At 53.8% G+C, this 12,052-nt stretch overlaps 1 protein-coding gene across 1 annotated transcript; it reads right to left on the reverse strand.

The window, feature by feature from the left end:
* Positions 1-6: 6 nt before the first annotated feature.
* On the reverse strand, positions 7-11,544 carry LOC125916789 (1-aminocyclopropane-1-carboxylate synthase-like protein 1). Its single transcript, XM_049623080.1, has 10 exons — positions 11,041-11,544; positions 9,688-9,978; positions 8,546-8,605; positions 6,451-6,521; positions 5,213-5,282; positions 4,652-4,718; positions 2,569-2,666; positions 1,961-2,038; positions 1,157-1,257; positions 7-534 (listed from the first exon to the last, which is right to left on the reverse strand). Exons 2-10 carry the CDS (start codon positions 9,976-9,978, stop codon positions 441-443), a joined length of 930 nt encoding a protein of 309 aa, XP_049479037.1. The 5' UTR covers positions 11,041-11,544; the 3' UTR covers positions 7-440.
* Between the last annotated feature and the right edge of the window lie 508 nt (positions 11,545-12,052).

A 12,052-nucleotide genomic window follows, 5' to 3' on the forward strand; every position in this document is an offset into this window, starting at 1 on the left:
GAGGGAGGGAGGGAGTGAATGAGGGAGGGAGGGAGTGAATGAGGGAGTGAGTGAATGAGGGAGGGAGTGAACGACTGAGTGAATGAATGAATGAATGAAAGGGTAAATGAATGGGTAAGTGAGTGAGTGAATGGATAAAGCTAGAGCTACTCTGGAAAACAGCAAAGAAGGCCAGTTCCCACCCTCGCAGCACCACCCTCCCCCCACCAGGAATCCTATGGCCCGGCCCCTCCTTGGGGCTCTACAGAAACCCCACAGAACAATGTGAAAACCCATGATGCAGCCTGGCTTCCCATGTTCTCCTTAGGGGATCTGAGGACGGTGGGATTAGCTGGATGTGAGAGGAAATGAACTTAGGCCACATCCTGAGGGCCGAGCCAAGGGGCCAGGGCACCGTGGGGGACTGGGGGGCTGGCAGAGTCAGATTTGGTGGGGCAGCCTCACCCTTCCAGGCTTAGGACGCTGTGGTACCCCGCCGACTTCTCAAACACGGACAGCATGTAGACCTCATCCACCATCACGTGCAGCTTGTGCCTGGAGGAGAGAGCTTGGTTTGCAGGCCAAATAGGTCCCCCGGGGTGGGGGAAGCAATGAATCAGAAATCCAAGGGGACCACAGTCTGGCCCAGGGTTACCAAACTTTCTTCCAGAGACACCCTTCTTATGCCTGTTTCTTCAAACAGGAAGCCGCACACACAAAGCAGACGGCAGTGGGGCTTTCGAAGCACTGTCTGGGAGAGGCGGAGAGGCCGTGGGCACCTCCACAAAGGACACGAATAAGTGCAAAACAGTTACGTACGGACAGACCCAGATTCAAGTCTGGCTCCACTCCTTGCTCAGCAAACGGGGGATAATGACAGTGTGATAATAGGGTGACTGGGAGGATTACAGGAGACACAGCACATGAAGCGCTTAGCAGGGTACCTGGCCCCTAGAGCCTATACGCTGAATGACAGCTGTTGTTATAACAAGAAAGAGAGAAAGAAAGAGAAGTGGCATCCCACAAATCCCTGCTTCCCCACCCCACTGTGGGGGGAAGGACCAAAGCGGGTGGGAGCCCACAGTGGAGGGAACAGGGTAGAAGGGCCTGTACCAAAGCCTGCGTCAGTTTCCTGATCCGCCGGCACGTTTTATGGGGGGACTGCAAGGTGCCTCACCTCTTGGCAAATTCCAAGTAGTCCCGCAGCTCTCCTGGGGAGTAGATGTCACCCAGAGGGTTCTGGGGGTTGATGAGGATGAGGCCTTTGACCTTCACACCCTGAAACCATCAGTGGGGCAGGAAACCCTCAGCTCTTCCTAAAGGCCAGAGCCACACGGTCCCACTAGATGGGGCTGGTTGCTGGGCAGACTCCCAAGGGAAATGTGATGGGAATGTGTTCACCACCCAATGTGGAGTGAACAAGGGCAGAGAATTACATGTCTGTAGCATGGGGTCAACCAGGAAAGGAAACAAAGGCAGAGAACAAAGCCCAGAGGCAAATATGCCCAAAGGGTAAAGGTTGCCTTTGTTGGTAGAATAGTGGGTGGGGGTTTTCACTTTTAGAATTCCTACATGCACAGCGTTAATGACCTCGGACTAGAAAGGAACCACAAGAGTAGTACTTGTCTCTGCCTTTCTTCAGGAGGTCCCCTCAAGGCAAGAGGAGAATCAGGTCCTCAAATCATCAGGGAGACTGCTCAACTACAGACGGCTAGGTTCCACACCTGACCACAAAATCAAAATAGGGTGGTAGAGGCGGGGGTGTTAATCAAGTTCCCTGGTTGACTCTTTGTACACAGAGGTCTCAGGGTCTTTCTCCAGTGAGAAGACCCTCTTTGGGCAGGCTCCTACTTGACCCCCCGACACCCCCTCCCCATCAGGGAGTGCCAACCCACTCCCAGGATGAGATCAGCCACAGGAAGTCTGTTGTCCTGCTTAGACCCACCCACTCCCAGCCTTGGGTTTGATATGACCTCCAGACCTCAAAGTTAGCTCTTTGCAGGGCCATCTCCAGCTTCTCCACTGTGAGCTGGAAGGGGCGTGTGTCCAGCCCAGTGACCTAGACAAAGATGGAGAAAAGCCACCAGCCAAATTCAGGGATCCCCTAAACCTGAACTTCTGGGGCCTCTCCAACCCTTGTCATCTCTAGCCTCCCCAGTGCAGTTTCTGAAAAAAAAACACAGATAGGCTCACTCTCCTCATTGCCACCAACCCCCACCCCATCACATCAGGGACACTTCATCACTCTTAGTTGGGAAGAGGCCCGAGAGACACTCTGATTGGGGTCCAAGAACTTTCATGTTGAGGTCTTCTCTGCCCCATCCTCACCCCACCATTTTGATGTAGTCTCCCTGGGACTGCCCTTGGCTTCTACACTGACCCCAGAGCTCTCAAAACCAGGACTTGGAGAACCCCTGGGGAACCCAGGTATGGACAGTCATGGGCAACAGAAGGCTCCACTTCCTTGCAGCCATAACCCCAAAGCCCTCAGCACGGACTTCTTCCCATGTCCACCCTCAAATTCACAGAGAGAAAAGTCTTCATCTATAGGAAGGCGTGGGTCCTGCCTGGGGTCCCAGGAGCTCTTACCTCACTGTCCAGATAGACACAGACCAGTCGGACGCCGCCATAGAGATAGACGTGCTGTGTGATGGCTCCATAGTAAGGGGCAGGGATCAGGAACGCCTCTGAGGGCAGGAGTGGGCCAGGGTCTGTCACTCTCTGGCCCGAATGCCCCAATCCCCCCAACCAAAGGCTCCACACCTCTCCCAGACTTCCACGTCCTCAGGGGAAGAGTGGAGGCACACTGTGTCTCTCAACTCTCAAGCTCTAATACTGGATCCACTGAGATCAGTCCCTTTGCTGATAATCAATAGCCAATATTTACTCAACACTTACTACGTGCTGGGAACTGTGTTAAACATGCACTTGCGTGTTAGCTCATTTGGTCCTCACTATCGCTCTGTAATGTCAGTAACTTTACTGATGAGCAAACTGAACCTCAGAGGATCCCTCTAAAGCACTCAATGTGCTGGGTCACTCCAAGACAGGGATCCACTGAGTTGAAGCTGCAGGGTGATCTGGGCTGGACAAATGGACACACTTGAGAGCAGACAGAACGGCCCAGAGATAGAGTGGGTTCGGGAGGAGTGGATATTCCCCCTCTGGGCACATTGGAACCAAAGGCTGAGACGGCATGCTGGGGAGGGGATATCATCCAGAAGACCCCAGCTGTGGATGGGGGCGGGGGGTGGTTGGTGATGACCGCCAAGGTCTATTGTAATGCAGAGCAAAGGCATTCCTCCAGTTCTGGGGAGGACACATGGTCAGGCCGCCTTCCCCTCCCCCCCGCCTGCCCCACTCGCAGCTCTGGGAGGGACAGCCTTCGTCCTACATGTTCCCTACCCCAGCCGCGGGGGGTGGACGGGAGGTAAACAAGACACCCAAGCGAGCCCATCCACTGGCCGGCCAGAAGCCCATCACGTGCTCTCTCTCATGACTTTGCTCTAGGAAGCACAGACGCTCATCAGGTGAGAATGAGCACCTGGACAGAAAGGTCACGTGCAGTGGGAGCTGGGGCAGCTACACTGGGCCATGCGGGAGCTGAGAAAGGTCCGGAGAGAGGCTCACATATAAAAAGGGGAGGAAGAGGAACTATATACCCCAATGAGAGATGGACAGTGTGACACCAATCCTGTTCTTGACTGTTCTAGAATGGGTAGGAAATTGCCTATTATATCCTTGCAATGAATCTTCTTTTTGTGGTTCGAGTCCTGGTTACGAGCTCTGTGTGTGTATGAATTTGACAGGCTACTTAACCCCCTGTGCCTTCATGTCCTCATCTGTGAAATGGGGCTGACACAGAACCTGCCTCCGAGGGAGGCACTGAGGATTAAATGACGGACTAGGTGTAAAGCCTTAGGCCAGTGCCTGCAACACGGTATTCGATCAGTAATTGTTACCAGTATAATCACTACTAGTTAAGCTACAGTGAGTAGGTCTGGTCTCTCTGTTCTGGCGACAATAACCCCTGACCATGACCCGTTCTCAATCTGACTTTGGCTCCTGTTTCAGACACTGCTGGTGGCCTACTCAACAGACACTCCAACTTTCTTGCGAAGAGAGCATCAGATTTCCCAGATATGGCCAGCAATAAGTCCGAGGAAGGTGGGAGGGAAGGAAAGATGGCCTTTCCCCAGCCCCTGAGGATAAACCATGTTTGGTTTAAGCCAACCGTGGTTCTTAATCCCGTTTTTCAGGGACTGCTTCAGGAATGGGTTTGAGAGTCAGTTCTGGCCAGTAAGACATAAGGGGAGCCCTGCTGGGACTCTTTTGGGAAAGTCCTGCACCCTCCCAATAAGAAAGACACAGGCAAGGTACCACCTCATCCCTTCCTTCCTGCCTTAAGACACACTGTCATGTAAGGAGGCCATAGCATCACACCACAGGAGAAACCAAGGTCATGGCAGAGAGAAGCCCAGAACCCTGGCATCAGTTGACCTCCCCTGAAACTGCCAACATCGGGTATCTTGTCAAAGTGCTAATTCGCCCCCTGCGGTCTAGCAGTCTACTATGGCCCAAAGCATTCCCGTGCAGCCTGCAAAGATAGGCGGCTGTGGACACGGAAGGCGGAGGGCAGCCCCCAGTGTTGAGCAGCCCACAGTTTACTTACCCCCCACCTCACACAGCACTGTGGCCAGAGCAGAGAAGAGAGAGGCACAGCCGTTCAGAACCACCACCTGAGGGTGACACATCCACACAAGAAAGATGAATAACCTGTGCAAGTGGAAGCAAGGACCTATGGCTGTATCCAGGCTGGCACAGAGGGACGGCCAGGCCCCACCTCGGGGCCCTCTGGGGCTCTGTCACAGCACGGTCCCAGAGGCAGCCACAGGCCCCTCCTGACTAAAGCCGGGCACGTTTGTGTGGCTTATTCTTTGGTCGATGCTCTAGATCAACAGAGCAAGGAAGAGGGAGCTGGTCGCTTAGAGGGTCTTGCCCAAAGGTGTCGAGGCAACAAGGAACCACAGAACCAAGTGGAGCAGAAATTACATCCCAGTTATATCCTAAATATCTAGGGTGAGGAGGAAAGGGGGAGGGGGTATTCCTAATTCCACCTGGAAACAAGTCAAAACTGAGTGAAAGGCAGATCCCAGCCCTACTTTACCCCTGGCCAGTCAAAACTTGGGGGAGGTGGGCAGAAGAGCAGAAGGCAGAGGAGGGGGCTACTCACATTCTCTGGTTTCAGGGGTGCCGGGCTCTTGCAGTAGAAAGAGAGGAATCTGGCCACTTCCTCCCGGAGGCTAAAGTTTGGACAGAGAGATGGACACTTGTCAGAGGGTCCCCAACCCACAGTCCATCCCAAAGGTCCCCTGGCGAATCTTCAGATAGCTGCCATTATCCTTCTCCACTTTCTCACGAGGGCTGTGAGGCCAGTGCTGTCTCCACATCTCGGGGCCCCCCACCCCACCACCACCCACAGGCGTAAAAACCTGCCTTCTCTGTAGTTCTAGGACCCCCGACCCACCTGATCAACTGGACTGGGTAGGATCCAGGGGTAGGGGAGGGGAGGAATATCAAAAGTAACACTCTATCTGCATGTAAATCTAGCAGATAATAACGTTATAACAATAACTGTCATCATAGTTACTGTTGCTAACAGTTATTGAGCATTTACATGACGCAGGAGTTACTTGGGGGAATTTTACTCATTTAATCTTCATGACAACTCTATGATGTTATTATCATTATTATTATTATTATTATTATTATACCCATTTTACAGACAAAGAAACGGAGGCTTGAAGGAAATCAGTCACTTGCTGGTAAGCGGCAGACTCCACACTCATGCCAGTGGCCTGTGTCCAGGACCCACAATCCTAATTACTAGAAGAACGTGCACTTTGGAATCCAGTCCTGCTTGGCCGCTAAGTCCTTAGAACAGCAGGTGGCCCCTAGCAAGTGCTCAACGAGGACAAACTCCCATCTTTCCAGGAGGAAAATGCCCTAGCCAGCCCCCCCCCCTTCGCCCCCAGCGCTAGTTCTGGTTCCTCTAAGACTACCGAGAAAGCAGGGACAAAGACTCCATGCCTGAAGGCCCTCCCCGCGCCTCAGACCCAGGGAAGCCAAGCTGGGAGCTCCTGAGCTGGGCTGGGACTGGCAGAGGTACGAGTTCCCTGCAGACGCTCCAGGAGACCCCGCGATCGCCAGGTCCCCAGGACCGGCCCTCAGCCTGAGGCAGGTCCCCTCCACCTGCCCCACTCACCTTTGGGCGGGCTAGTTGTTATGGGGGCTACCCTGGGCATTGTACGAGGCTTGGCAGCATCTCTTGTCTCTACCCGATAAATGCCAGTGACAGCCCCCCCCCACCCCCCCAGTTATGACCACTAAAAATGTCTCCAGATGTCCTTTGTCCCCTGGGGAGCAAAACCAGCCCAGACTGAGAACCACTGGCTCGTGGCAACTACTCACAACAGATGTCCCCTCCAGTCAGGGTACTGCAGCAGAGATGGCTCCACCCGCAGCATGTCGCTCTGACTCAGCTGGGGACAGAGGGAAGAGCAGGACTGAGGGCCACACATCCTCATGGTGACCGCCAGCACTGGACCCGCATCCACCCAGCACCAGGGCCGTTAAAGCCTGGGCTCGGTCGGCTCATCAGAGAGACTGTGACACAGCACAGGCACAGCATTCTCCTGCCCGTTCTGCAGATGAGGAAACTGAGGATCAAAAAAGTGAGGTGACTCAGCCAAGGTCACAGAGCTAGCAAGTGGCAGAGCTGAGACAAAACCCAGAACGTCTGCCTCCTAATCCAGTGCTCTTTATGCAACACTGCCATCTAAAAAACCCAGAGGGGTGGATCTGTGGAGGCCGTGATAGGAGATCGCGCTACTCAGCTTCTCCCTGGGGTGACAGAAGGGGGTCCCAGAATCGGGTGCCATCACTTCGGTGTTGGCTCCAACTTCTGGACGGACTCGGCCTGCAGGCTCTGCTCAACATTACACTCCGGAAAGTGTGGCTGTGTCTAGACCATCCCCACCATGACCAGGTGCTGGGTTAGGAACTCCCAGGGCATCACATACACAATGTCAAGGAAAGGTAGGGGTCTTGGGGGGAGGACCCGAAGAAAAAGGGTAATCAGCCCCTTGTATATAACTCCAGCCTCTTCCCTCTCCCTGATCCCATAGAGCTGGCTGTCCAGTATGGAGTCCGCCAGCCACAGCTGCCTACAGAGCACGCGGAATGTGGCTGGCCTCAGTGGAGACACGCTGGATTTTGAAGGCTTGATATGAAAATAGTATGCAATGGGGCGCCTGGGTGGCTCAGTCGGTTAAGCGTCCGACTTCGGCTCAGGTCATGATCTCGCGGTCCGTGAGTTCGAGCCCCGCGTCGGGCTCTGTGCTGACAGCTCAGAGCCTGGAGCCTGTTTTGGATTCTGTGTCTCCCTCTCTCTCTGACCCTCCCCCCGTTCATGCTCTGTCTCTATCTCAAAAATAAATAAACGTTAAAAAAAAATTAAAAAAAAAAACAGTATGCAAAATATTCTCATTTTTTTCTATTGATTACATGTTGAAATGGTCCTGTTTTTGAATATAATGGGCTAAATATGTTATTAAGATGAATCTACCAGTTGCTTTTTACTTATCTAATAGAAAAGTTTCAATTATATATGTGGCTCACATTTTATTTGTTTTGGACAGTGCAGCGGGGACCTGGAGTCAGAGAGAACGCGCCTTTTGAACCCATTCCCTACTTTCCTCTTCCCTTAGGTGTTGGATTTGTCACCTCTGGAAAGAAGTTCTTTTGGGTTAGATGTCACTCTCTCTACAATCCCCAACTCTGACTCCGTGGCCTTGGGAGACACATTTCCCAGGTATTTCCAGCGGTTTGCTAGAGAGGGCTCATACCAGCTCAAGAAATCTGCTTAATTAAGTTTCCAGGAATTTTACAAGCTGTGTTAAAAAAAAAAAAAGTCATTTAAAAAAATTAAAATTATATAAATGTATAAATAAGTAAAGTGCATTAAAAAACCAAGGTAATAACTCAAACATCACCGTTTCTGGTTATGTTACTACATTTTTACGTGTGCCCTCGAGGTTACTTCCATCTATGTGCCTAGACAGTGGGGACACTACCTCATGGGTGCCTCTAACACCGCTTTTCCCAAGTTGTCTGCAGGGATGTCACATCCGTACCTTGAAACCAGCCACGGTGGGAGTATTTACACTATGGGAATTGGCAAAAGCGACAAATCAGAGTCCTCCTTACCCCAGAGCCAGGTGTTAAATACTGACCTCACCTTGCTGAGTGCTCCCCACTCAGAGTAGGGACCCAGCCAGCAGGAGGCACCAAGTATGGGGAGGAGGTCTTCAAGAAGCAGGGTCAGAACAGGGAAGTGACTTGCCCAAGATCACAGAGAAAGTTGCCCCCGAGGCAGATGTGGAACCCGGGTCTCCTGACCTCAGGTGAGCAGCAGGCTCTTGTCAGGGAAGCATTCGGGGGAAGTCCAAGAGAGGACAGTTCCCTGGGAACTGGTGATACCACCCAGAGGAGCACCGGGACTTACCCGCCTGGACAGCAGGTCAAAGCAGAGTTTGTTCTCGCTGGTGCCCATGTTAATGATGCCCTGGAGACAGAGATAGGGAGGCAGGGTCAACAGAGCCGAGGGGTCCCAAAAGAAGGCCCGAGGAGCCCACGGAGGCAGCAAAGCAAAGCCAAACACCGTTCCTTGCCCTTGTTCGAGCCCTACCTTCACTCAGCTCCCTGGTCCCGTCTTCCCATTTCTAAAGCTCCATTCAAATGCCATCTCCTCCAGGAAGCACCCCGCCCAGAACCCCATCTAGAAAGGATCTTCTGTTGGGGGAAGGATCCACTTCCAGACTCGTTCACACGGTTGTTGGCAGGCCTCAGTCCCTCGCCACACGGGATTCCCCACAGCACTGCCTCGTGAAAGGGCAGCTGGCTTCCCCCAGGGCAGGCGGTCGGAGGGAGAGGACGAGACACCGTGAGTACCCAAGAGGGAAGCCACAGACTTTATGACCGATTCTTGCAGGATGTGACACCCCCATATTCTGTTCATTAGAAGCCTTCAGTGTGCACTGGACCTAGTGCCCTGCACCTGATTAGATGCTTAACAAAGATTATTACAGGATTATTTGTGACAGCTCTCTGCCCTCTGAAGGTATTATCAGAAACAGCTTATAATTGGGACAGAGAATAGTAATAATGGCAGCTACCATGTACTGGATGCTCTAATCAGTAGTGCTGTGCTAGTAACATACCTCATATTTAATTGTGACTCTGCTATAGAACAGACATCATCATCTCAACTTAGAGGGGAACTGACGTTCAAAGAAATTAAATAAATTAGTTCAAGAATACACAACCCCTAAGTGAGACGGCTGCAGCCTGACCTCTAGTCGTGTCCCAGCTCTCAAGTTGCATGGTCGATGGGCTGTGGTCAGAATCCACAGGGGAGCTCTCCATGATTCTTGAATTCCTCCCTCACAAATCAGGGTCCCCTCAATCATTAACGGGCCGTTTTCTGATCCAGACAACAAACCGGGGACTGTCTGAGCTACAGCAGAAGCCTTCTTGGAGGTCAGAGGACTGTAACTCCAACCTGACAAGAGCAAGCTGGGCGCCTGCCTAGTGGTCAAGGTAGGGTATCCCACCTTGGGTTCCAGTGGGAACAGGGATTTCACTCACACTGGGGTTCTTATCCTCATCGTACTCGTCCATGTGGTAGGTCCGGTAGCCCTCCTCAGCTGAGTCCCAGAACCATTTAATGATGCTTCCTCTAGAGGACAGGTGGGAGCTGCCAGAGGACGCTGTGGCGGTAGGATCACCCCCTCCACAGAACTCTGGCAGCTTCCAGTCTGGCTTTCTAGAGCATTCTCTTTCCAGACCATCCCCATGGTTACTGTCCAGGTCCTGTGTGGAGGCTGGGCCTGGACAGGTGGTAGGTGTCTTGGATTCCTTCTGAGGCAGAGTGAACATCTGCAAAAAAGACAAAAGCATTTGAAAGCACTGAGCGTGCCTGTTCGAGGGCTTTTCGTAGCAGGGGAAATGAACTGGGAGTCGAGATCCTTCCCATTCTCCATCTGCCCCTTCCTTTACATTTATACATTCCCTGCTTCCTGTGTCCCTTACTGGTTGTAACCATGTGGGCAAAGCCTTCAACAAGTAAATTCTGCTAAGGATCTATTCAGTGTCAGGGGTTGTACTTGACAACAGCTTATGGGAGCTCATTCTGCAGCCTAAGGGTCACCAACGTTCTTTTTCTATCCTTGCTGACCTCGATTTCCAAAAATCAGGTTAAAATTTTCTGACTTAAAGCAGAAGGAGCCTGGGGGCACCTGAGTGGCTCAGTCTGTTAAGTGTCCGACTCTTGATTTGGCTCAGGTCATGATCTCAGGGTTGGTGGGTTCCGTGCTGACAGTGTGGAGCCTGCTTGGGATTCTCTGCCTCCCTCTCTCTCTGCCCCCTCCCCCGCCCCCAAGTAAATAATAAACTTAAACAACAACAACAACAAAAAGGCAGAAAGAGTGGGGAGTCCCAGGGGTCTTGTGGTGGTTGAAGTCAGCTGGGGTAAAGGACAGATTATTTGGTGGTCTGGAGCGGATGATGGGTGGGGACTAAAGGAAGGACGCCTGGGGGTGTCGCACGTGTAGGCAGGCACCCGGGCAGAGCTCCAGGGGCCGGTCTTCACACCAGAGGGAGGGAAGCGCAGGTGCCAGGGAGGGCAGTCACCTCCTGCCAGAGGGTGTGAGCTCCTCCACTTTGTAAGGCAGTTTCCTCACCTGCCGAGCAGGGCAGCAGCGAGGCTAGAAGTAGATAAAGCGCTTAGAACAAAGCCTGGCTCATGGCCGCAGTTCAGTGAAGTGTTATTACAGCTCCTCGCGCGCAGTCCCCCGGTCCTGAAGCAAGCCCGCACGCCAAGTGACGGGTGACGGCCAGCGGCCCTGAACCCCAGGGTTAAACACGGTTAACCCCGCGGTTAAACACTGCTCCACGCAGCGCCTCCCCTCCCCAAGTGGCCGGGCTCTCCCGGGCGCTCACCTCGCTGCCCCCAACAGCGCAGGCCGGCGGACGGGCGGCGCGGGCGGACGCCGAGCGGGAGCGCAGGGCCGCGGCTCCGGCCGTCGCGCCACCGGGCCTCCGCGTTGCGCCAGGGGCGGACGCCGCGGTGGGACGGCCGAGGCCTGGGCGGGCGGCGGAGCCTCGCGAGACGAGACGGCGGAGCTTCCGGGACGAGGACGCTTGAGCCGCCCCGGGGCTGCGAGACGGGGGCGTGGACGCCTGCGGACGATCCCCGAGCCCGCGTGGAGGGCTGCCCTGCAAGGCGGGACCGCGGAGCCGCGCTGGGGAGGCGGGCGCTGGCGCGGCGGAGCCGTGAGCCCCGGGGCCTCTTCCTCCGCCCGGACCCGCCCTCCGGCGCCGGGCTTCCGTGTAGCGGGCGCACCGGGACCCCCTCCCCGTCCCCGCCCCTCCCGGTGCCGACCCCCGCCGGGGCGCGGCCGAAGCAGAGACGCCCCTCCCTCTGCCTCCCGGCCTCAGTTTCCCGATTTTGAAGCAGTTAGAGTCACGGAGGTTACTTGGCAAATGTCTGCCTGTTTGCACCCATGGAACAGCCTTTCCAGGTTAAGGTGAGGCCATCCTCAAAACATCCTTCCCTGTGAGAGTTTTGTTTGTTTTACGGGCGTTCCATGGAATATTTGTTGAACTCCGCCGTGGACCCTAGACGTTCCGGTGCTTGGGCAGTGAGTGAAGCTACCTAGGCCTCAGCCTGCGCAGAGCCTTGAGTAGGAAAAATCTTTCTCATGAAATCGGCAGGCTAACTCAACACAAGTATGGCTGGAAAGACTGAGCTGTCTTCTGCCCACTCCACTTCTGGTCTTCTCTTTGGTCTTGCCACTACCCTTGTGACCTTAAGCGGTTCTCCTGACTTTGTTGGTCCTCTGTGTTATGTTCTGTAAAACAAGCCAGTTCTCCCCATTTAAGTCATATTCTCTTTAATTCTGATAAGTACTCTTACTGAATGCCTGTTTTGTGCCAGATCTCTGCAAAGTAC

The sequence above is a fragment of the Panthera uncia genome, unplaced genomic scaffold (genome assembly GCF_023721935.1).
Source record: "Panthera uncia isolate 11264 unplaced genomic scaffold, Puncia_PCG_1.0 HiC_scaffold_1160, whole genome shotgun sequence".
NCBI classification, from domain to species: domain Eukaryota; kingdom Metazoa; phylum Chordata; class Mammalia; order Carnivora; family Felidae; genus Panthera; species Panthera uncia.

Coding starts and splice junctions, on each gene's coding strand:
- LOC125916789 (XM_049623080.1), bottom strand. CDS start 9,978: ATGTTCACTCTGCCTCAGAAGGAATCCAAGACACCTACCACCTGTCCA. Junction 4,719..5,212: donor CACCCCTGAAACCAGAGAAT/GTGAGTAGCCCC, acceptor TGTCACCCTCAG/GTGGTGGTTCTGAACGGCTG. Junction 535..1,156: donor TACTTGGAATTTGCCAAGAG/GTGAGGCACCTT, acceptor TCTCTCCTCCAG/GCACAAGCTGCACGTGATGG.